The sequence below is a fragment of the Aplidium turbinatum genome, chromosome 9, assembly GCF_918807975.1.
Source record: "Aplidium turbinatum chromosome 9, kaAplTurb1.1, whole genome shotgun sequence".
Taxonomy (NCBI): Eukaryota; Metazoa; Chordata; class Ascidiacea; order Aplousobranchia; family Polyclinidae; genus Aplidium; species Aplidium turbinatum.
In genome coordinates this window covers 24,080,794-24,106,802 of record NC_137480.1, presented here as the reverse complement: position 1 = coordinate 24,106,802, position 26,009 = coordinate 24,080,794, and the positions used below count along the sequence as shown (strand labels likewise).

The 26,009-nt window shown below is 39.4% G+C and overlaps 1 protein-coding gene across 1 annotated transcript; it reads left to right on the top strand.

Moving 5' to 3' along the window:
- The first annotated feature begins 331 nt into the window (after positions 1-331).
- On the top strand, positions 332-24,567 carry LOC145776975 (aspartate--tRNA ligase, cytoplasmic-like). The gene is made up of 12 exons (XM_082588230.1): positions 332-431; positions 968-1,149; positions 2,502-2,697; positions 3,352-3,454; positions 5,004-5,153; positions 5,527-5,670; positions 6,045-6,147; positions 6,440-6,587; positions 10,566-10,712; positions 19,478-19,601; positions 20,014-20,197; positions 23,211-24,567. Exons 1-12 carry the CDS (start codon positions 403-405, stop codon positions 23,300-23,302), a joined length of 1,602 nt encoding a protein of 533 aa, XP_082444356.1. The 5' UTR covers positions 332-402; the 3' UTR covers positions 23,303-24,567.
- The last annotated feature ends 1,442 nt before the right edge of the window (positions 24,568-26,009 follow it).

The following is a 26,009-nucleotide window of genomic DNA, read 5'->3' as shown; positions in this document are numbered from 1 at the left end:
AAAATACCAACAACCCTGGTGGGAAGTGTCATAACAGAAAAAGTTTGTGAATGTTTTCTTCTAAAGTAAAGTGACCTAAAGAGCAAATTGAGTATGAGTTGCATAAAAATTAGCACTGGCACAGTATTATTAAGAACCGCCCATTAGCTCAGTGGTTAGGTGCTCGACTCAAAATCACATGGTGCTGGTTCGACTCTTAGGATAGCCTATGTGCTTGCTGCTTGAGCAACGCATTTCAGCACTGCTTTCCATTCAAGTTAACAAACATATAACTAAAAACTTGGGTCATACCAAAGACTTTAAAATAACAAAACTTTATATTTTTATCTATAGGCTATTATAGGCTCAAGATATTGCTTCGTTTTAAAATATTGTGTTGTGCTTGTAAGAAAGTAATATCTAATGGCAGATGCTGAAAACGTTCCACTTGGGTATGTATATACCATATTATTTAATTGACAGATGTTATGGACTTATGGTTGCCATATGTGATAATTATAGCTATGGTTCACGTACTTCACTTGAGCTAGATGTCATGCGCTCAAACATATAATTTTGTGAAACGTAAACTTGCACAGTTGCACAGCCTCCATTAACACACAAATTTGTCACCAATAAAGGGACAAATGCCTAAAAGTTGGAATATCTTGGTGAAACTGTTTGTTTAGAAATGAGTTTTGTTTATGTGTACAATCATCAAACTTAATTGCTAACAGTGAAATGTAGTGCTTATTATTATTACCTATTTTTTAAACTAGGCTAGTAAGTAACTGCACTAAAACAAAATTATGCTGATCAAGTTTGAGCATTTAGCTGTGCGGTAACATTCACATGTATTTTCATTTGTTTAACACATTTGAGTAGAATTTAGAATTTATTGCTTTTAAGTTGATAGATTGTTTTTCTAATATATGATATGCAAAATACATTATACATTGTTCTGTAAGTGCAATATTTTTGTATGTAGACCTGATGGTAAACCTTTGTCAAAAAATGCATTGAAGAAAATGCAAAAAGATGCAGAAAAAGCTGCAAAGAAAGCCCAGAAAAAGGCTGCCCAGGATGAGGCACAAAAACAATCCGACGCTGATGACGTTTCAAAAGATTTTTATGGAGACATGGTGATGATTCAGTCCACTGAAAAACCTGGTCAGTATGGGAGCAAATGCACAAGTTGAATATAATCGTTTTAATGCATTTATTTAGCCATAATAATAATGATATATTCCGGTACTTGTTTTAATGTAGCTTTGCATTCATCACAATGCGTTGCTCCTCAGGATTTTATAAAGCAGACAGTGTCAATGCAGACGTATAGAGGCGCAACTAAGTACATTATTACCTGAATCTATACCATTGCTAAGTGCCAAGCAGGAATTAGATTCAGTACCACTTTTTAAAAGTCTTTGGTATGACTCAACACTCAACAGAGTATTGAACCCATGCCTAAGTGCCTACCGATTCAGAAGCGGAATTTCTAACCAAGCTAAGACATCGAGTCGGTGCAGGTGGCAATACAGGCAGTTGAAGCTATGTGAACAGAAGCAGCAAAAGGTGGGTCTGCTACTATTCGGTGAGTCCGATTCGGTGAGAGCCTTTTTCAGAGAGTTCCCTAATCCCTATTCAGTGATTTTTTGAAAATTATTGGGTACCGTAGCCTAATTATCATTGCCGCTTTTACATCGTTTTAACTTCGCTAAACGTTGAAATAAGACCCGTAACCCTAACCCTAAAACGGCAATGATAATTAGGCTACGGTACCTGACAATTTTTAAAAAAAATTACCGAAAAAGGCTCTCACCGAATAGGGAACTCACCGAATCGGACTCACCGAGATGGGCCATTCCGGCAAAAGGTTGTCTTCAGATTATAAGCACTTCTGCTTAGTAACCCTAAAGCAGTCTTGTCCTGAGGTGGACTTACTTAGCTGCTGATCTAACCTGCTGCATAGTGCATATGCTGTTTTGTAGCAGAATCACTTCTAGTTTATTCATTGTTGCAACTTTTAATGAATGTGATGAAGATTGTGTAAAAAAGTTTCAATTATATTATACACTGATGCGTTTGAAGTTGAACTCTAACATTACTAACAGTTACCTTACTGCATGCATGTGAGAAATATATATACCGGTACATGCATTTTTGAGAATGCTTGAGTTTAATTTGTTTCATTATATATATACAGCCTCAATCCTGAAGCATCTGTAAATGTTTCATCTTTCTTGGAGTAAAATCATTGCCCGGACAGTTAAATCAGTTGGTTTTACATTGATTCAGCGTTTGCAGACGTTAAAACAATGTAAACATGGCGGAGTTTGGTGTCTGGGGTTGTGGAGGTCTTGTAGTTGTGCCATTTCCGGCTTCACTTTATTCAACTCAGATATATGGTTTTAGCTACGATGCTTGACAACTACTTTAAACGTAACATGTATTTTGTCAAAGTAAGTGGCCTACATAAATTTTCATGCAATTTCAAATACATTGTTTTTCTTTTTTTTCAGATCGAACTTTGATCCATGTTGGAAAGATTACTCCAGCCATGGCAGATACTACAATCTGGGTGCGGGGTCGTCTCCACACCTCACGCGGCACCGGCCGCCAGTGCTTTGTTGTATTGAGAGATCAACAGGCAACCATACAAGCTCTTGTATTTGTTGGTCAATCAATCAGCAAGCAAATGGTGAAGTTCTGCACAAAGTGGGTTGCATTGTGTGCATTGATGACGTATTTGTAATTTAAGACCAAGACAGAAGCTACTGGAAACGCTCAGTGCAGTTACCAATTTATAACTTATGCAAAGAATTGTAACCTTGATGCAACCTTTAATCTATCTATCATAACAATATCAACATATTGTGAAGAAAGGGGCGTTCTTCCTGCCCTGGCGCCTGCTGGTTTTGTTGGCTCTTTCTTTGTTTCCACAAAGATAAGAGTTAAACTGACTGGTAAAGCGGTGGTCGAATAAATTTGTGGCAGAATACGGTGCGATACTGATGAGCCCAGCCTCATGGGCGAAACACGTGTCTGTCGCTGTCAATTCTTGCTACAAATCGGCTGCCGAGAAACAAATATCAACATATATTGCACTAATCCGTTCATAAGGGGCCCTATTTATAATTATTCTATTTTGACAGCTATCGCTTATAAAAAACTTACATTTTAATAAATGGCCTAAAATTCTACCATATGATACTAATAAAATGAAGTCTTCTTATTTTTCACTAAACCTTTACTTATATGGCACATTCTTTCTTTGTTAATAATTTTGCTACTTTATTAGAAAGTTTTGTAAAAATTGCTTTTCAAATGCTTTTGTTTCGAGAAACCTTCAATCTTCCCCGCTATGTTTAGCATACCTAAGGAGAGCATTGTTGATGTCTGTGGAGAGGTGAAGACAGTTGACAAAAAAATTGAGAGTTGTACACAAGACAGTGTGGAAATCCACATTCAAAAGGTGGGTAGTTTTGTGTTGAAAAGTTTCAGATAGCATTCTTCAGTGTTGAAATTATTTGTTTTAGTTCCCTAATTGTTTGTTTGAGCTCTGTTGGAAAGATCACTTAAATAAGAGCAAGATCTCTCCGAGGGCAAATTATTGAAAACAAACTACCTTGCATGGTAAAGAATTGATAAAGAGTTCAATAAACATTTCTTTGCATTTGCTGCTTTGTAGATACATCTTTGCCAATCTCTTCAGGCCTCGAAACTGAAGGCGGCCATCGCGGCCATGGCCGCGATTAACCTACAAAAACCGACATTTTGTCCGCCGGGTCTCGCCCTTCCGTCGGCCGCATTTGTCCGCCATGAAGTTCCGAGAAAATTTACGCAAGCGGCCTTGTGAATAAAGTACTTTGCCACTTATAATCACAAAGGATTAGAAAGCAGTCAAAGTATCCGATAAATCACAATACACCCTGTCTATGTTTGAATTGTTAACATTATTGATGGACAAAGCAGCTAATGTCTGACATAAGCAGGATGCAAGTGACATCACAATACATTTTATTGATGCGATATATTCAGTCTTCGAAATTAGCGTCGGCAATAAAAATGCCGAGGCTACACGAGCGCTTGTAAGGTTAGGGTTAGACATTCCTCCCAGTCGTTATGGCACAGCCATAGATTTGTTCCTTAGTCAACACCCTGATGGATCTCTATGAAAAAGAAAGAGGCGTGTGGATTGGTATCAAAGCCCGAAAGCCGCAAAACGTGGACGCTTCATTGCGAACGGCAAAGGCGTGACGACGCGACAACCTCGTGCTCCGATACAGCATCTGATGATTCCGATTCTGACAGCTAGTTCTTTATCAAACAGACTTTGTGTTGTTCCCAGTATCCCAATTGTGCCGAAATTATGTTAGTGTATACGTAAATTGATGCAAACTTCTCGCAGGGAGCTATTAATTTGTTACCGGTACCTGGTTGAGCAATTGACATTATTTTATGATAATTCAACGTTGCTAGATGTCGAATTAATGCAAAACAAACGTAACTTTCTTATTAGGCATTGTTGTTACGCAATATAACCCGCCGGGAAAATTAAATCGATTTGTGCTGACTCGAACGTTGAATCAACCCAAAATTAACTTACTTTATCCCCGTGAGTTATTTAACGTGAATTACTATAACAGCGTGCGACGTGCGTATCTTGTTGCTCGCTTTATCGCTACTTTTGGCATTATTACATCACAACAAATCAAACAGTGCGGTCGTGATAGACTACTCTAGTATATTTTTCGCTTCTGCCGAAGTGAAAATGTGCTAATTTCGAAGACTGTATGTTGATGCGTGTCGAAGTTCCGATGGCCGCCATGTGCTTGTGATTGGCCGCCGAACAGCTTGCTTCAGTCGGACACGTTTGGCCGCCGGAAAAACAAAGTTGTTTCGAGGCCTGCTCTTCTAGTTGCAAAAGAAACCAGAAAGTAGATACCCTGTTGTTTTCCTGTGCGATAAACAAAACTTCTAGATAAAGTTGTTTTCATTAATTTTCTTCATTTCGATCGCAGATTTTTGTGGTGAGCAAATCAGTTCCCCAACTCCCACTCCTCATTGAGGATGCTTCACGTCCGGAGCTGGAAGATGGACAGTCAGAGGAGGCGGGGCGTCCCCGTGTTAATCTTGATACTAGGCTGGATAATAGGATCTTGGATTTAAGGGTGAGGTGTTCACAAAAATGGACGCTATTGTTGAAAACTGATTCATTACTTTTGACGCCAATACTTCTATGTGTCCTTTCGTTGGTTTCATGTGAACAAGACATAAATGTTACTATCTGCAAGCTTACTATGTTACTATATATATGTGTTAAAGTGGTCATTTCCACTGTTAAAGTTTTTAACTAAGCGATTTCAATGCGATTTAGATTTAATAGCCTACCTGGACTATTTTCTTGGGTATTTCGCTGGCTAAAGATTTTTTACTATTTTTTACTTGCAATGCTACATAGAGGCCGGTAGTTACGTTGCTAATACAGTGTTGCTGTATTTGAAAACAACTGTCATTTACTTATCAGAGAAATTGTCGTTTTAGACCACCACTAAACAAGCCATATTTCGACTCCAAGCCGGAGTGTGCAAATTATTCCGCGATACTTTGACCGAAAAAGGATTTTGTGAAATTCACACCCCCAAGATTATTTCGGGCGCCAGTGAAGGAGGAGCTAATGTGTTCACGGTATGCATTGTAATTCCTCTGGGATTATCCTGAAGTAAGACCAGTAGTTTCTAATAGTTTGTAGGCCTCCTTCAAACAATATTATGGTAAAGTTTGCTCACTTCTAAACGTTGAAGAGTGACTTTGAGTGAGAGTTTTGTAATTTTTAAAAAGTATAGTTTGTTTTTGCCTACGTTTTAGTGCTTGTAGAGCCCCTTCAAATTTTCCACACATTCCTTAGGGGGAGAGCTGATTCAGGAGTTTTACTTACCGGCCGGCCAACTTTGTTGTTGGGTTCTTACCAGGCGAGGGAAAGAACTTGCTTTCAATGTTACTTTGGTTTCAACCAATACATCTGAATATGTTCCAATAATAATGTTATTATGTCGCAACAGGTATCCTACTTCAAAGGGACCGCCTTCCTTGCACAAAGCCCCCAGTTGTACAAGCAGATGGCTATTGCTGCAGATTTTGGGAGAGTTTTCACAATTGGCGGAGGTAGGTTGTTTCAGAGTTAAGTTACTTTTTAGGTGCGCTGCAAACTGGCCATCCGGTCCGGTTTTGTCTGTTGTTTGTGACTTTCAGTAAAAAAATCGCACCCTCTTACCATCGTATCAGCACACGCAATAGCGACACTGGACTGTAAAAAAGGTCTCCAAAATGGAATATTTCTTCATCCTCAAGAGAACGTTATGTGGCGCATTTGGAGCTGTGATAATTTAATCGGTGTGGATAGTTATTATTATTTTTATATGATAAAAAAATGAGCTCGATCTTGATGTGTTTGCAGTGTTTCGTGCAGAGGATTCGAACACCCATCGCCACTTGACTGAGTTCGTCGGTCTGGACATGGAGATGGCCTTCCAGTATCACTACCATGAGGTGCTGCAGGTCATAGGGGACATGTTCATCGCCATGTTCAAGGGCTTGAGAGAAAAGTAAGCTTGAAAAATTTTGCTGTAAAATCGGTTGCTTTCTTTACCACTTATTTAGTTTGTATTTTTCTTAAGGGTGCAGTAACATGTTACAAGTTGTCTTGATTACCCAGGCAGACGTTGAATCAATGTAAAAAGGCCCAATTTTGAAGCTGGGTTATTACAAATCAACTCTCTGTTGTTCAACTTTCAACGACGGTGGAGCTCCAAGGATTGCGAGAATATAGTTTGTCCACAAAATAAAATCATCTAACAAGAACTATTTTCATACAACGCTATTTTGATAATATATTTTTACTTGACTCTGCAGCTAGTGATTTATGAAGAAAAACTTGTAAAATCATCCAGTTGTGCCTTATACACAACTCGCCGCATTATATCTAGGTTTTGTTACGGTACTTTTTGAATTTTTTTCGTATTTATAATTAAAGAAGGAACTTTTAACCTTGGGCAACTTTATTTGTGAAGGCCAATTCCTTCGTTCTCGACTTGGTAGTAGGGTGACCATTAGGGTGTTTCATTTGCTCCCTTTATTTGAATTTTGATCTGTCCCTAAGTTAATTCTGTTCCATTTGGGAAAAAAATAACCTGGAAATAATTTTTAATTTCATGGCCCCCCGTTTACCCCCCCACCGCGACTCCGAAATTTTTGCCTACTCCAATCGCCATAACTCAAAAATCACTTTAGATAGACATGGGTTGTTGGGTATCAAAGTTATTGCCATACCCCACTTTAATTCAAAAATGCTGTCAAAATAATAATCTGAGCAAAAAAATTTTTTTTTTCATTTTTGCACAACATAAGAAAAGCAGTTGGCATGAATATTGAATAGCCAAACATACGATGTGAACAACCAAACATAAGTGGCAGCAACTGACACAACACCAAAATTAATCACATGACACAATATTATCAAAAACCATCTATGAAGTAATAGGACATCACAATAAGTAATAGCACAGCAGGGGCTCACACAACCTCCATTAAGCAGGCAGCAACGTGGTGTGTTGTGCTTAGCGCATTGGTCTTCGCACCAAAGAGTGTTTACATTAATTTCAGCTACTGAAACCACTGCGTTGCTGTTTTCTTGTGCAAGAAAGGTCAAAATGATTGCCTCCATCCAGTAATGGGTAGTTAAAATAAATTCCAGTCATACTAATGTAAGTCACTGGAAACAGTGTATTACAGGCAACTCCAAAGCGAGTGCTGCAAAAATTGCCTACTATGGGCTGTGCTTCAATGATGTTTTTCCGTCCTGGAGGATAAAAATTCAATGACGACAATACAAGTGGGACATGAATCATGAATAGTAACACAGCAACAGCTAACGCTCATTAAGTAGGACATGGATAGGATACTAAGGCCCGTATTCTAAGACCCAACTTGAGTTCAGGCTGGAACACAAGTTGGACTTGGGTTATGGTATACCAAATGCATGGACCAAGTCAAACTTGAGTTTCAGCTTGAACGCAAGTTGGATCTTAGAATACGGGCTTAAGTTATCTATAATCCTGGAAATAGTTACATTTTTTCAAAAACTGCAAGAACGATTAGTATCCAAGCCAGTTGGTTGACATATTATCATGATTGATGATGCATGCATATAATCGTCAAAGAGGCAGTTGGGCATCATCAACAGTGGGTGCTTCTTTTGCGAAGGAATGGTTGACACTTTCTGTGTTTTTCTGCCACTTGCAGGGTGTCTTGGTAGGCCTAATGGTCTTCGCTGTGAGAAGATCCCAAGAAGTCTGAGCTTAATTTTATATACCTTTCAGCACAGTCATTAATTACATTGCTTCCTAGGACATTTACCAGGTTTTCGTTTAAGATGCTGTTATCATGCCATTCATTAACAGGCAGGTGCAAAAATTTATGGTTCAGGTTTAACAAGTTGATAAAATAGCATGAATCTTGTCCAACTAAATCACCAATCCTTGTTGATGGCCCAAAGTGTTGTGGATTTGTTTTTCAAAAACAAATCCACAACACTTTGGAAATTTTGGTTTTTCAAACCCAGATCCATGTCGCTGTTTTGGGATGGCTGAGTGTGTATGTATCAATGCATTGTAGCATTCGATCAGCAATAAACCAAGTTTCTTCAACAGGGGTGTGTTCTCTGAATAGAGAAAGAGAAATAATTTCCTCTGTCAAGTACCAAAGGTGTCTCTTTAATGCCTTCAGAGCAATACAGTTATTGATGTTGCTGTAAGTGAACAGCATCTTGTAAAACTTTAGATCATTCCATGGAGCATCAGTGGGCGATGGACATGTCAAGCACCACTGAGAATACACATGACATGAGTGACGAAGTTGACAAAGCCTCTTATCTTTGAGGTTTGTTGAGTGGTAGTAACAGTGCCAAGTGGAAGTTCTCCAATGTACTTTCCCAGAAGATATATCTTAATGGAGTAAATCAGCTTTGCCGTCCATCTGGCTTTATGCAAAGCTCCTGGGTTTTTGAAGGTTATTGGATTTTGCAGTGACTTTTCCAGGAAAATATGACAGAGTTCAATGAACTCTAATTAATCACCCCTCTGGAAACTATGCTGAGCACTGAGCAGTACAGCGTAACATCAGGAGACTTGGTAATTTCAAATTTTAGATCATTAAAAATTCGAGACAGAGTGACTTCCTTTATACTATGGTGTCTACAGGCAGACTACAAGGGACGCTGCAGACTATCTTGATACATGCTGCTGAATACATCAGAAAGTTGGACTTGGGTTATGGTATACCAAATACATGGACCAAGCCAAATTTGAGTTTCAGTTTGAACTCAAGTTGGATCTTAGAATACGGGCCTTAGTATCCTATCCATGTCCTACTTAATCAGCATTAGCTGTTGCTGTGTTTCCATTCATGTCCCACTTGTATTGTCGTCATTGAATTTTTATCCTCCAGGACGGAAAAACATCATTGAAGCACAGCACATAATAGGCAATTTTTGCAGCACTCGCTTTGGAGTTGCCTGTAATACACTGTTTCCAGTGACTTACATTAGTATGACTGGAATTTATTTTAACTACCCATTACTGGATGGAGGCAATCATTTTGACCTTTCTTGCACAAGAAAACAGCAACGCAGTGGTTTCAGTAGCTGAAATTAATGTAAACACTCTTTGGTGCGAAGACCAATGCGCTAAGCACAACACACCACGTTGCTGCCTGCTTAATGGAGGTTGTGTGAGCCCCTGCTGTGCTATTACTTATTGTGATGTCCTATTACTTCATAGATGGTTTTTGATAATATTGTGTCATGTGATTAATTTTGGTGTTGTGTCAGTTGCTGCCACTTATGTTTGGTTGTTCACATCGTATGTTTGGCTATTCAATATTCATGCCAACTGCTTTTCTTATGTTGTGCAAAAATGAAAAAAAAAATTTTTTTGCTCAGATTATTATTTTGACAGCATTTTTGAATTAAAGTGGGGTATGGCAATAACTTTGATACCCAACAACCCATGTCTATCTAAAGTGGTTTTTGAGTTATGGCGATTGGAGTAGGCAGAAATTTCGGAGTCGCGGTGGGGGGGGTAAGCGGGGGGCCATGAAATTAAAAATTATTTCCAGGTTATTTTTTTCCCAAATGGAACAGAATTAACTTAGGGACAGATCAAAATTCAAATAAAGGGAGCAAATGAAACACCCTAGTGACCATTTGTTGCAACTGACCGTCGCAACACTTGCTGCAAAGCTAACAGCTTAGTGTAAGCTACTGCCACTATAGTTGACTGAGTTTTGTTTCTAGCGAATTACATGGGTATAGTTGGGTGGGAATAAATCTGGCAATAATTTTTAATAAGGGGTAAAATTGTGGAAAAAGTTAAAAACCGTTGATCTTCTTCATAGAGTCCGGCGTGGATTGTGGAATTGCAGCCGACGTCATTGTAACACCTTGTTATTGTGATGCCACGTCTGTTACTCGTCAGACCACACGACTTTTTTATGAAACGTGATATCACGTGATCCCGTTTTTGTAGGTACCAGACCGAGATAGACACAGTCGGCAGGCAGTACCCAGCGGAACCGTTTAAGTTCCTGGAGCCGACTCTCATCCTGCAGTACCCGGAGGCGGTGAAGATGCTCAACGAAGCAGGCTGTGAGATGCAAGACAATGAGGATTTAAGGTGAGGACTGTCTTGTTGGAAACTCTGGAAAATAGTATAATTCATTGTGTAACATTCACGGTGGGACTGTGAACTCGATAACACAGGTTAACAAAATTTGAAAAAAAATTTTAATCGAGAATGGGAGTAACTTTTCTTAGACCACAATTTGCTGCTGATTTCAAATCTGGCGCTAGTTTTGCTCTAGCACATCAGGTTTTAAAGTTATTGGTCTGAAAATTTTTGACCAGAAACGTCAATATTGCGTTCAAATACCGATTTTGTCGCTACAATTTTCAAATTTAGATTAGCTTCAGAGAGCAGAGTGTTTCAGATTTGTGCATTGCTTTCACAGATTCAGCACTATTTAGTTGCATATGTATGCATACTAGACACTAGAGTGCAAAAAATGCCTCTTAAACCTTGTCTGAGGTACTAAATACTTGAGCTAGCAAAATACTGAAGTGTCAGGTTTTTAAGCTCCCTGTATTATATTACAAAAACACAAGAAAAACGTTCAGCATGATACCAAAGATAGTGTTTAAAATGTTGCAATGACACTTAGACACTGCTGCATTAAAATCGCTGGGCATAGGTGTACATGTTGGATCATCGCGATGCAGCATCCAGCAGTAATCACCCATCATCCTTTCGTTCCAGAACCCTTGATAGCGTGCTTTCATGCTTTGGATATCTTGGTGAAACCTTTCACCTTGTTCATCACTTACTGCACCAAGGTTCTCAGGGAAAAAGTCCAGGTGGGAATGAAGAAAATGAATCTTGAGGGACATGCGGCAGCCCATGTCATTGTAAGTTGAGAGCAACCTTTCAAGACCTTTTCTGAAGGAAGCAGCCTTGAAATTTCCCAAAAAGTCAAAGCATAACCATTTAAAGGATTGCCATGCTCGACATTCTGATGAAGTGAGTGATTTTTCAAAGTCAGTATCTTTTAAAACTTCTCGAATCTGTGGACCAACAAATATTCCTTCTTTAAGCTATGCATGACTTAGTTTTGGAAATTTCTCACAGAGGTACAGAAAACCGTTTGAATTTGATTTGCCCATTGCTTTCACAAAATTCTTCATCAAGCCGAGTTTGATATGTAATGGCGGCAAAAGAATTTTGTCAGGATTAACTAGCGGGACATTTTGGACACTTTCTCATCCAGGATTGTAGGAGCTCCTTGTTGGCCAATCCTTTTTCTGGTAGTGCTCAGTAGTAGCGCAACTATCCCACAGACACAAGAAACAACAGTACTTTGTAAATCCCCCTTGCATCCCCATTAGGGTGTTGCAGGCGCCCCGACCCTCTCGGATTTTGCTTACCTTTTTTGTGGTACTGTGTTTAGATCAGTAGACCACAAATATGAAGTTTCATAAATTTTCATCGACGTTTACCTCCACCGCCGAGGCCATTTTGAGGACCACTTTTTGATTTTTTTCATATTTTTTGCCACTAGAGGGCAGTGCATAAGTTTTGCAATATTGGGGGTATATTTAAAAGATGCCCTATGATGTTCTGAATTGTTAAAAAAAAAAATTGGGGAAATGGGATAAGTATATCCAGAAATATTCAAGTTTTGTCACTAATTTTTTGCACAATACTGCTCCTAGTGGTGAAAAGAAAAATTAAAATATCTTAAAAACTACTCATCATATTGTTATGGAACTTGCATGCACCCCCCCATTTTCGTGGATAAGGAATTTGATTTTAGCAATATTTTTGCAAAATATTACCACTAGAGGGCGGTATTCCTAATTTTGATCTGTTTTCCTGTAAAAAGGCGATATTGTTGCATTTCTTGAGCTGTGCTATCTGAAGAATACAATTTCATGACTTATGCACAACAAAATGTATTCAATTGTAAAGAAACTGCATGCATGCACTATGTCTATATCAATAAATCCAAACAGGCAATGTGAGTCTTAGTCAACACAATTTCCGCAAAGGCAGTTGTACATCTTCATTGTGTTGATAAACGACGTTTTCTAAGATGTGGTATCCTTCCTTCGATTCTCCTCCACCACTTGAATATAGTTTTGCAGATTTTTTTCCTGTTTTGCTAGATGAAGAAAGTCGGATACCAGTTTTACCCCTCTCTCTGCTGAATCATTGCAGACTCTGAGTGCACTTATGATACCATTAGCAGAAGCATAGCCATCATCTATTTCCCACTCTTTCGGGTGTTTGGCAAGAAAAGTTGTTGAAACGTGCAAAAGTTCAAAAAACATTTTGCTGCTGGCACTTGCATAGGAGCACAATGACAATGAGTTATCATTAACAATGTCTGGCAACTCTAGCTTTCCGTATCCATTACCAAACCTGTTTGTAACCTGGCCATCGAAACTTGCATTTAAATGCAACAGAGTTCCAGCCAAAGCTTCCTTTTCATCCATAGTGACTTGTTTGTCCCATAGAGCTAAGGGGATCAGCTGCCCAGTTGCATACCATGTGTGCCTACCTAAAGCTTTTAAAGCAGCAACACTGATAGTTTTGTCTACTGCAGCATAGCTTTTGATGTCACTTACCAGTTGCAAATCTTTGCGGGGTGCTGATGCAGCAATTGGACAGTTGAACCACCATCCATTAAATTATATGTTTTGTATGTTTTGTATTTGTGACTTGGAAATGATTCCTTGTGGTAGAAAGTCTTGCAGCATTACTATCTTATATAGCAATAGAGCTGCTTTCCCATCCACCTTGCTCGATGGACTGTACCACATTTCATGAAGTTGAACTGTCCACTGTTGATTCCAATGTACATCACCATCAGGTCTAAAAGTTCTTTGTAGTTACGGTAGTTACCCCTCTGATAATTTTGCATATCTCTCTCAAAATTTATAAGTGCTTCCATTTTTCTTTGAGTTGTTACAAATTCTCCCAACTCTTGAGGATCTTTGGTGTGCAGTACATGGATGGATGGTCATTTTATTTTTGTTTGGATGCGAAACGCCGAAACATACATAAAACAAAAACTGACAGTGTGCATCAGGATGGGTTGCATTGAATCCTTTGTTCCGGAATCTTTTGAATAGTTCAATGCCGTGAAAATCGAAATGTCAAGATCTCCAGACATTGAACTATTCAAAAAAATTGATGCAACCCCACATGCTGCAGCTGTACTGCACAACAAAGATCCTCAAGAGTTGGGAGAATTTGTAACAACTCAAAGCAGAAAAATGGAAGCACTTATAAATTTTGAGAGAGATATGCAAAATTATCAGAGGGGTAACTACAAAGAACTTTTAAACCTGATGGCGATGTACATTGGAATCAACAGTGGACAGTTCAACTTCATGAAATGTGGTACAGTCCATCGAGCAAGGTGGATGGGAAAGCAGCTCTATTGCTATAAGATAGTAATGCTGCAAGACTTTCTACCACAAGGAATCATTTCCAAGCCACAAATACAAAACAAAGAGTGATTTTGTGAAGAAAGGGGCGTTCTTCCCGGCTATCAGCACAAGGCTGAGCACTCACTAGTACAGCGAGCAACTGCGATTCGCCAACCATAACGGTGTAGCTTCCACGCTAGCCATTCAGACTTTCCAATCAACAATATGTTTCTCGGCAGCCGATTTGTAGCAAGAATTGACAGCGATAGACACGTGTTTCGCCCATGAGGCTGGGCTCATCAGTATCGCACCGTATTCTGCCACAAATTTATTCGACCACCGCTTTACCAGTCAGTTTAACTCTTATCTTTGTGGAAACAAAGAAAGAGCCAACAAAACCAGCAGGCGCCAGGGCAGAGGACATTGTGAAGAAAGGGGCGTTCTTCCCGGCTATCAGCACAAGGCTGAGCACTCACTAGTACAGCGAGCAACTGCGATTCGCCAACCATAACGGTGTAGCTTCCACGCTAGCCATTCAGACTTTCCAATCAACAATATGTTTCTCGGCAGCCGATTTGTAGCAAGAATTGACAGCGATAGACACGTGTTTCGCCCATGAGGCTGGGCTCATCAGTATCGCACCGTATTCTTTCTTTGTTTCCACAAAGATAAGAGTTAAACTGACTGGTAAAGCGGTGGTCGAATAAATTTGTGGCAGAATACGGTGCGATACTGATGAGCCCAGCCTCATGGGCGAAACACGTGTCTATCGCTGTCAATTCTTGCTACAAATCGGCTGCCGAGAAACATATTGTTGATTGGAAAGTCTGAATGGCTAGCGTGGAAGCTACACCGTTATGGTTGGCGAATCGCAGTTGCTCGCTGTACTAGTGAGTGCTCAGCCTTGTGCTGATAGCCGGGAAGAACGCCCCTTTCTTCACAATGTCCTCTGCCCTGGCGCCTGCTGGTTTTGTTGGCTCTTTCTTTGTTTCCACAAAGATAAGAGTTAAACTGACTGGTAAAGCGGTGGTCGAATAAATTTGTGGCAGAATACGGTGCGATACTGATGAGCCCAGCCTCATGGGCGAAACACGTGTCTATCGCTGTCAATTCTTGCTACAAATCGGCTGCCGAGAAACATATTGTTGATTGGAAAGTCTGAATGGCTAGCGTGGAAGCTACACCGTTATGGTTGGCGAATCGCAGTTGCTCGCTGTACTAGTGAGTGCTCAGCCTTGTGCTGATAGCCGGGAAGAACGCCCCTTTCTTCACAATGTCGCCTGCTGGTTTTGTTGGCTCTTTCTTTGTTTCCACAAAGATAAGAGTTAAACTGACTGGTAAAGCGGTGGTCGAATAAATTTGTGGCAGAATACGGTGCGATACTGATGAGCCCAGCCTCATGGGCGAAACACGTGTCTATCGCTGTCAATTCTTGCTACAAATCGGCTGCCGAGAAACAAAGAGTGATTTGTTGACTTTTGCACTTTTGTATTAATTTAATGGATGGTGGTTCAACTGTCCAATTGCTGCATCAGCACCCCGAGAAGATTTGCAACTGGTAGAGTGGTAAGTAACATCAAAAGCTATGCTGCAGTAGACAATATCAGTGTTGCACTGTTGCTGCTTTAAAAGCTTTAGGTAGGCACACATGGTATGTAACTGGGGACTGTGAGGAACTGCTCCCCTTAGCTCTATGGGACGAACAAGTCACTATGGATGAAAAGGAAGCTTTGGCTGGAACTCTGTTGCATTTAAATGCAAGTTTCGATGGCCAGGTTACAAACAGGTTTGGTAATGGATACGGAAAGCCAGAGCTGCCAGATATTGTTAATGATAACTCATTGTCATTGTGCTCCTATGCAAATGCCAGCAGCAAAATGTTTTTTGAACTTTTGCACATTTCAACAACTTTTCTTGCCAAACACCCGAAAGAGTGGGAAATAGATGATGGCTATGCTTCTGCTAATGGTATCATAAGTGCACTCAGAGTCTGCAATGATTCAGCAGAGAGAGGGGTAAAACTGGTATCCGACCTTCTTCATCTAGCAAAACAAGAAAAAAATCTGCAAAACTATATTCAAGTATTGGAGGAGGATTGAAGAAAGATACCACATCATAGAAAACGTCATTTATCAACACAATGAAGATGCAAAACTGCCTTTGCGGAAATTGTGTTAACTAAGATTCACAATGCCTGTTTGGATTTATTGGTATAGTGCAGTGTTTCTCAACCTTTTTTGGCCCAACGCCCCCTTCATGAACTGGCAAAATGTTACCGCCCCCCAACAAAAACGATTAATTACGAAAAGCGAATATAAAACAATACTACAAAAAGTGCTCAATGCCATCCAAAAAGCCAAGAAGAGCGAATTACATCAAATATAGACTAGTTACCAGTCTCTAAAACCCTTAGGCTACAGCCTGTTTTATCCTAAAAGGGGGATCATCAGAAGGTCCCTATTCAAATAGAATTCTATTTCTATTAGAATAAGGACCTTTTCAAATAGAATTCTAAGAAATTCAGAAGGTCCTTATTCAAATAGAATTATATTTCTATTAGGATAAGGACCTTTTGATGATCCCCCTTTTAGGGTTAAACAGGCTGTAACTGTTTTAGAGACTAGTAACTATATTTGATGAAAAGCAAATATTTATTTGCGAGCATGAAAACAGTATAGGCCTACTGGTAGTCAGTGTGAACCTTGGGCTTGGTGAGAAAGTGCCAGTTTCTTCACATCCGGTGTAAAGGCAGTGAGAAACATTCGAAGATCACCTTTTATGGATATGTCAAGTGGGTTTCGCTGTTTGGTATGTAGCAGAACAACACAGCTGAATCCCTTTTCCACCAAGGTATGAGGTAGGAAATGCTACCACGAAGATACAAGCTCTTTGACGAATCGTTACGCTGGGTGGTAGATAGGTTAAACCAGAATGCCCCCCAATAATCAAAACGCCCCCTTAAGCCGAAGTAATCATACCGCCCCCCTACAAAATCAAAACCCGTTGAGAACCACTGATATAGTGCATGCATGCAGTTTCTTTACAATTGAATAAATTTTGTTGTGCACAAGTCATAAAATTGTATTCTTCAGATAGCACAGCTCAAGAAATGCAACAATATCGCCTTTTTACAGGAAAACAGATCAAAATTAGGATTACCGCCCTCTAGTGGTAATATTTTGCAAAAATATTGCTAAAATCAAATTCCTTACCCATGAAAATGGGGGGGTGCATGCAAGTTCCATAACAATATGATGAGTAGTTTTTGAGATATTTTAATTTTCCTTTTCACCACTAGGAGCAGTATTGTGCAAAAAATTAGTGAAAAAACTTGAATATTTTTGGATATACTCATCCCATTTCTCCAATTTTTTTTTAACAATTCAGAACGTCATAGGGCATCTTTTAAATGTACCCCCAATATTGCAAAACTTATACACTGCCCTCTAGTGGCAAAAAACATGAAAAATTTCAAAAAGTGGTCCTCAAAATGGCCTCGGCGGTGGAGGTAAACGTCGATGAAAATTTATGAAACTTCATATTTGTGGTCTACTGATCTAAACACAGTACCACAAAAAAGGTAAGCATGGTGAGACCAAGATTTAAATTTTATGGGGCGCCTGCAACACCCTAATCCCCATTAAGATTCCAATCATTTTCAGGTCTCCACAAATACTCCACTCATAATCCCTGTGATTAATAGCATTGAGAAGAATTTCGATGTTTTCATAAGATTCCTTTAGGTGCACCGAGTATGCTATGGGAATGGATGGCTTTTCATTTCCGTTATGTAAAAGAACAGCTTTCAGGCTTCTTTTTGAGAAATCAATGAAAACTCGCCACTCATGAGGATTGTGAACTTCTCTCAATTTGTGAAAAAGTTCTTCAATATCATGACAAAAGCACAGGGGCCATCAAAGCAGCGAGGTCTTTGTTTCGTTTTCCGTAATGGCTCACTGCAACACCTTCCTCAACCAGATTTCGCTCTTTTAATCTTGACGCAAGGATTTCTGACTTTTGCTTTGAAAGGCCAAGGTCTCTAACAGTGGCGTAGCCAGGAAAAAAATTTGGGGGGGGCCAAATATTTGATGAATTGAAGAGAACGACAAAGTGTTGGATTTAAGACATCGCCACCTGATGTGCAGTGGCGTATCCTGGGGGCTTGAGCAAGGGGAAGCAATGAAACTGGTGGGGGTTAGAGCGTGCCGAAGGCACGCGTATTCTAGGGGGGTCCGGGGGCATGCTCCCCCGGAAAGTTTTTGCAAAATTACACTTAAATAATGGATTATAGCACTTTCTGGAAACACTTTTAGGGTAATATTTGTATGAAATTTATTAGCACATAAACAGCTATTAACTTATTAAAGGTAGCTCTTACACACAAACGGGCAAAATCTGCGGCTAAAATTAGAGAACACCAAAAACTCAGCTACACAAAAACCCAACAGAGTAAGCCATTCTGAAATTGCTTCCACAAATTAGTTAAAAGAAACGTAAATCGAGTAAATTTTGCGCAATTTAGGATTTGCAAAATTTATTGGTGTCTTTCTGTGTGTCTAAAACAAGTCCTTGGGGTGTTAATAGCCAGATGTCTTGGAAAACGTTATAAATTTCTACAAATTTTATTATATTTTCAACAAAGGGCTCAACTTCGGAATCCAAACTTTGAAAATTTGGGGGGGGGCCATGGCCCCTTTCGCCCCCCCCTGGCTACGCCTATGGTCTCTAATCAAATCATTGAGGTGCTCCTGGAAAAATAACTGTGGCCTGCCTTCTTCTTCTTCTTGATACTCAGAACTTGTTGATGAGAGTTCGCTTAATGAAGCGACGTCATCACCATCATTTTCAATGGAATCTAGGCCTCCATGTGGAGGTAAAGGTGGCGACATGGTTTCATCATGAGGAACCGGCCGGCGAGCAGATTCCAAGTTTGGATCAGTTATTTTTTCCCTTTGCTTGATTATGACGTATCATTGTTTTATTGTTTATATCATTGTTTTATTATGACGTCACACTTAATTTGCGAATAAAAAAACTGCTTTACTTGCTTGTAAATGTGGCATGTCTTCAAAATTTTAAAATTGGAATATCTAGAAAACATGATGTGCTAGGAAAAAAGTAAAGACATTTTTGAAATCAGCGCACAAAATGCTTCTAGAATCAATCAATCACGAGCTCGATTAAAATTTGCTGTTGACCAGTGTAATTTTTCATATTCGTTTACAAGAAATTCGTAAGTTCGACTTCATACTCAGCAAAATCTGCAATTTTTCGAATGAATTTTGAAAGTGTGCGCGACTGTTTATGACAAAAATGTTCAGGTCTGATTCTTCAATTTTCTTTTACGATCCCGATTGCAATTGAATGAGCTATTCGGGTTGTATCATGGTTGTGTTTAAAATGTAAAGCAGCCATCAAGATGTTTCAATTCCAATTCTGTTGATTTGCCAGTACTCCCAACGAGAAATTGCTGGGCCGTTTGGTTCGCAAAAAGTACGACACTGATTACTACATTCTCGACAAATATCCCCTGGAAGTTCGACCTTTCTACACAATGCCTGACCCTGAGAACCCTGTAAGATGAATGACGTTATAATAACCTTATTGTGATGCAATATAGTCTATAAATTTACTTATTATACAAGTACACTGATTTGGTACATTGTTTCTACGTTTACTTCCGCTGCTCGCATGTTTACATTTACTTGGTGTTTACTTCTTCCGAGTTCTGGTTTTAGGTTAATTCGTGTCAAAAGTTTTTTTGCTTTGCTGAATACTGAAAACAAAAGCAATCGGATGTTCATAAGGATGCATAGAAACTCTGCCTAGCATATTACAGTAATAAAAAAACATACGTTGCAGTAGTCATATGTTTGGAATTCCAAGGAACTACAACGTAAGCAAAATTCTAATCTTAGTCACACGTGCATATCCATTATCCAACTTAGCTTTAAAGCAACACCCAGTAACCATCCCAACCTTTGCAGAAATGGTCCAACTCTTACGACATGTTCATGAGAGGGGAGGAGATTCTATCCGGGGCCCAACGAATCCACGACCCGGAGTTCCTGACCGAACGGGCCAAGGCTCATGGCATAGACGTATCCACCATTCAATCATATATCGACTCATTCAAGTATGGCTGCCCACCGCACGGTGGTGGGGGCATTGGTAAGATGATGTCACTTTTTGTTTTAAATCTATAATTTTCTAATGCAAACCTGCGTTGGATTAATGCAAAATTTATGCTATGCTACGCTCTTTATTGGAGGCATCAGTTTTTCATTGGAAGTATCATTTCACAGTGCGTCAACCGAGGCAGCAAATCTGTCTGCAGACGTTGAATCAATGTAATAAGGACCGGTTGCTGACCAAGAAATATGGTTTTATTTTGAGATAAGCTGATGCGATCTTGAACCATTTTTTGGAGTTACACTTTGCCGCACTTGCAGCTAACATACAAAGAACTGCTATAGGATGCGAAACTTGCTTGGGTAGGTAATCCATCGAGTGGACCATGCTGACTAACTCGATTTAACCAACAACAAACAAAATTAACTGCCCAAAGCAGACGAACAGGGAACTGAAAGTTTTGTTGTTTACAAGTTTTATAACTTCCTGTTTCATCATAAGCATTAAGCTCAAAGCATTGCTCACGAATTGCAAGTCTCGTGAGAGATTGTGGAAGCAAGATGGGCGTCGGCGTTTCGGCGTTGTCTGTAGTTGTGAGTCTTATTCGGTATTTGTGCCTGCAACCATACAGCCATGTCAGAAAACACATTTGTCAATACTCTAGGGCAGGGATGGCGAACCACTGACCCGCGGGTCACGAAGTGACCCATCACAGATTTTCAGTGACCCACTTGTCTTTTTTAAAATAATGAAATTTAAGCAAATATTTCAGCAAAGAATAAATGTTTCCCTAAATATTTGTAATAAGGCTCCCACCCTATTTTAATCTAGCTTTATTGAATTTCACTGCATAATACATCAGCAGGAAGCCCTTTGCGCCAAATCAATCAAATCTCTTCAAAAAGTTGTAAGTGTAGTAACAAAAATAGTCAACTATATTGCATCTCATGCTCTTAATAAACGCCAGTTTGCAAATTTATTGAATGCGTGTGACAGTAAATTTAATGGCTTACTCATGTACAACAGTGTAAGGTGGTTAAGTTGTGGTAATGTTTTACAGCGATTTGTTGAATTGTTGAAAGAAGTACAACTTTTTTTAGCTGAAAAAAATCAAAAATATCCAAAGTTAAGCGAAAGTACGTGGTTGAATGATTTGCATTTTTTTGCTTCTTCTTTTTTTCGCTGATTTCACAACGCATTACAATAAGTTAAATGCTAAATTGCAAGGCTGTGGAAATATTGTATTATCCATGTTTGGGCACATAAAAGCATTTGAGAAGAAACTCGCTATTTTTTCTGTAGACCTTGAACAAGGTCAGCTGAAATATTTTCCTTAGTTGTTGAAGCACTTTACCAGCACCAATTTAACTTATGAACAAAAGCAAACTGCACTCAACAAGTATTTTTACTGACGAAAGAGGCCAAAAATGTAATGTCAGAAAGGTTTACCCAGTTCCGAAAGCTAGATACTACATTGCAGTTCATTCTTTTCCCGCATGCAATTCAATTTGAAAATCTTGAGTTATCAAACTTCGAATGGCTTCGTCTTTACAACTTGGAAATGGAAATGATAGACTTTCAAGAAAGTGCAGTTTGGAAAACAAAATTTGTAGACTTAAATCATCTCCTACAAAAAATTGAAATGAAAACGGATATGGATGGTCGTGACTTTCCTGCTGTTGCGGAAAATATAATTCTTACAGAGTGGAACTCCCTGCCAAATTCGTTTGAAACTATGAAAAGATTTGCGCTAGCTCTGTTAACGTTGTTTGGTTCTTCATATTCGTGCGAATCTTTAATTTCGCACATGAATTTTATACAATCAAGCACACGGAATTGTCTCAGCTCAGATATGAGTGTTGCATGTGTGAAGCTAAAAACTACGGATTACCAAACAAGGATAATGAGACTTGCAGAGAAGATGCAGCAGCAAGTTTCGCATCAACGTGTAATTAAATGCATGACACACTTTTGCTTTTTCAAGGATTAAGTTCTCTTTTGTGACCCATGCACTAAAAAAGGTTTGCCATCCCTGCTCTAGGGCCTACGTTACTTTCGAGCTTAGAGTGGCTAAAAACCAGTTCCTTCTTCTCGGCCGTTTCTAGCAATGACGTTTAACTTATCCACCACACCTTAGATAGAGGCTAGCATTATTTTTCAGCATCCAGCTTTTCCGGGTATCGAACTATGGTCTGTGGTTAGAAGCAATCTCACTAGTCCATCCTAGTTTGGATGACAGGTTGTTGCTATTGGGATAAAGTTTTCGAAGCAACAAGCTTGTACGTGACGGCTTTTCGTTGTTATGTCGTACGTCACATCCGTTCGCTGTATCTTTACCTTTTGTCATTTTATTGCTCGTTTTGAAGCGACACATCCTTCTTTTAACAGCAGCTGCGCTTTGGGTTGCTACTGTACTATGCAGGCTGTGGAGTCGGAAGAACTTTTTCCTGTCCGGGATTCGGATTCGTTAGAATATATTTTGAGCCAGACCTATAATAAATAAAATCTATAGAGTGCATAGACGTATTAATCCGAAATACCTAAATCCGCCATTTTTACATTGATTCAACGTCTGCATACGTTATGTAGAAACAACTAATTTTGTCAGTGGGGATAATATACACAACTATCATTGTACTTCTCGATATATAATTGTTTTCATCCATGAACGTTTGTAACAGTAGAGTTTTTCCGGCCATGATCAGTGCGTTGGCATAGGGTAGACATGAACCTAGGATAGTTCTTGGGGCCGAACTCTTGCGAGGGCACTCGGAAATAGACAGAAAACACCTGAGATTCTTTTCCTACAGAACGTTTGCATCTATTGCGTTTCAAGACAAGCCCTAGTTTGTTTCGAACCCCTCTTGATGCTTTTATAATTTTTATTTGAAATTTTTCCTTTGAGGTAATTTTTTAAACGTGCATCTGTTTTTTGAGGTGACCTGTTTTAAGGGCCAGGGATGGGCCCAAATCATTCCCTTATCACCTCCTGGTCATGATTTTTAAAGAGTTAATGAGTGTAACTTTCATTAACCAATCGTTGTTGTTTCAGGAATGGAAAGAGTAACCATGCTCTACCTCGGTCTGCACAACATTCGTTCCGCTTCACTGTTCCCACGTGACCCCAAACGATTGACCCCTTGAACCCTGAAGCCATTATATTTTCGTTAACTAACGCAATCATTACGTTTGTCATTTGTTAACCTTTTATCATCGGGAACGTCATAATGACGCTTTTACTAGCGAAGACTTCTTTGTGTGATGTCATGAATAGTGTGGCTTTTCAATAAATTATCAAGAAATAAACAAGTTTGCTTGATGAAGATAAAGTCGCAACAAGTGTGGCAAACGAATGCAACTACAGACATAACTTGTTGACACCGAGGCTGCTGGTTATAATGACTTTTTAGTAGTTTCAAGAAACCTAGATTTTCAAATTGATGATAAAATATGCTCAATGCTCATGTACTGCCTTTTCTCTCGTTCAAAACGCATCAATATTTCTTTATTTGGCAATTATGAAAGCGTCCATGCTAACGCAGGTACTTTTGTCTAGACTTGTTCATGTAAACTTCGTTTTTTGTTTTCGGTTTTCGAATGTGATGGTGGTAGAAGGGTTTTTAAAAAAACTAACCATTAGAGTAGGTTTATTAACGTTTGCTGCTGCCAACTAATCAATATTTCGCTCTGGTTTCGCTTGCATTGTTTCAATTCACGGGGATGTTAAAACGAGCTACATCAGCTACCCGTGCAAGTGTCAATCTGTTTAGAAGTTTTCAAAGAATCGAGCTTTCCAACCCCTTCCTAGCCCCCATTTTAAGTAAACCACCCCATGAGGCGGTCTACTTTATGGACCTGGCTTCTCAAATTTGTGAACAAACTGTGCTTAGTAATTACTGTCAAATAAGTCGCATGCATCCGTGATTCCAGAACACTAATGTGCTTATCACTAAATGCTTTACTCCTGCTAAGCTTTGCAGCAAACCAGGTCGTTCGATTCAAGCAGGAGGTGGTGCGTTGCTCTGGATGGTTGTAAACGTGCATCTGAGGTGTTAGCGTTGTGTGTTTCGAATAATTTCGCATGGCAGATTAATTAAAAAAAGAATTAAATATAAAAAATTATGTAGCCATAAAAAATGTAAACGTTTTTTTGGCCCAAAATCATTTCTGTTGGGTATTTTAATGTTGCAAGTTTTGTTGCATAATGTCACAATTATTGTGACAATGAGAAATTGTCATTTGTGATTTATCGATTTACTTTTGATTTCCGATCAGACTTAAAGAAAATTCGGTCACAATAATATCTTGTTTAAACTTGAATGTTATCTTGCGACTGGACAGCAGAGATTGCAGTTTAATCAAACGGTATAATTCTTTTTGCCCTTGTTGAAATACATTGATCACTGATAATGCAACGTGGGTTCAATTCCCGGCGAGTGTAGGCACGCATTACGCAACCGTGCCAAACCTTTACTTATTATTTTGATCTCAAGCACGTTTTAAGGTTCGCATTTCGACGTTTTTACCTTTCTAAAGACCTCTGCTACATGTTATAGAACACGTAACGATGCGTTTATGCCACACACAACCAGAGGTGGGTATCCGCTACTTTAAAAGTAGCGCGCCACCGCTACTCTGGCTAAAGTAGCGCGCGCTACTGACACAGAAAGCAGTTTGCGACGTCAAAATGATCTTAAAAACGAATGATAGGCTATCATTCGTATACACTGCCATTTCAACGTCGCAATAGAGAAAACACGATCTCGAAAAAATCTATTGCTACGCATCTTTCAAAACCAGAAACGTTTCACAATCCGAGGCGCTGAGTGCTGCCCGCTTGGCTTCAGCACGTCTTTTCCAACGGAAAAAATCTCTCCACTGCAGCACTGGAAGGAATGGGAGTATTGTATTTAATAATTTTTGTCTGCCCCGATAGCCTATCAAGCGGCGCTGGTTCGACTCTCGGGGTGTGCGCTTGAGCAACGCATTCTAAGGACTGCTTTCCATTCAACGGCACCTAGTGAATGGAATAATTCCCTGGCAACAACACTTCAATAATAGGAAAACTTCACTTTGTCAATCTAGGTAACCGGCCCTGCGTTAAAAGCCTCCACAAGTATGTGAAACTACCAGGAATAACCTGTCAAGTTTTCCCTACATTAAAAAACATAAACTACTTCAACAAAAATGTAGCGGCGCTATACTGCCTACCTCTGCGCGTAACCATATCTAAGACGGCTTCCCCAGAGTGATGCACCGCCAAGATGTGCTAGACCTGTTCCCACTGGGTGCAGGATCCTAGATCATTTAGTTATGAAATGATGTAAGAAGTTATGCTTCTTTATCGGGTTTCAACATAGGCTACATTCTGAATAGCAGGCGACTATTGGGCTACTTTTCAGCCATTCTAGTGGAGGGTGCAAGAATTGGTTGATGATTCCAAGGCTGATGATTGCCAATAAGGCAAAAGATTAAAAACTACTCCCCTAAGAATAGACATGGAAATTGATTGCACTTCAACCCATAGCAAGGTGGCGATCAGCGTCAAAATTCCGAGGTTTTCAAAAATACATTAAATTTTCGCCTGGGGCAAAATACGCTTACAAACTTTTGAACCAGCAGGTTCAAGTCGACACGAGACTATTTTCAAATTGTTTCTCGAGACAATGATGTATACATACCAAAGCAACAGGACAAAAGTTTACTAATTCTTATTCAATAGCCAGAAAATTAGGCAGCTGAGGATCTAAGATTGGTTTGAAAATGAAGTTGCTATAGACCAGGCTAAAACTTAAAGTGATATTTTATCATGTCTGACCAAAAAAACTAAGCTAAGTTACTTTTTTCAGTA

What these genes read in the sequence shown, in the direction of transcription:
- LOC145776975 (XM_082588230.1), top strand. Translation starts at nt 403, where the DNA reads ATGGCAGATGCTGAAAACGTTCCACTTGG. An exon ending in GCTGAAAACGTTCCACTTGG is followed by an intron (nt 432 to 967) that starts GTATGTATATAC and finishes TTTTGTATGTAG; the next exon opens with ACCTGATGGTAAACCTTTGT. An exon ending in ATGGTGAAGTTCTGCACAAA is followed by an intron (nt 2,698 to 3,351) that starts GTGGGTTGCATT and finishes CGCTATGTTTAG; the next exon opens with CATACCTAAGGAGAGCATTG.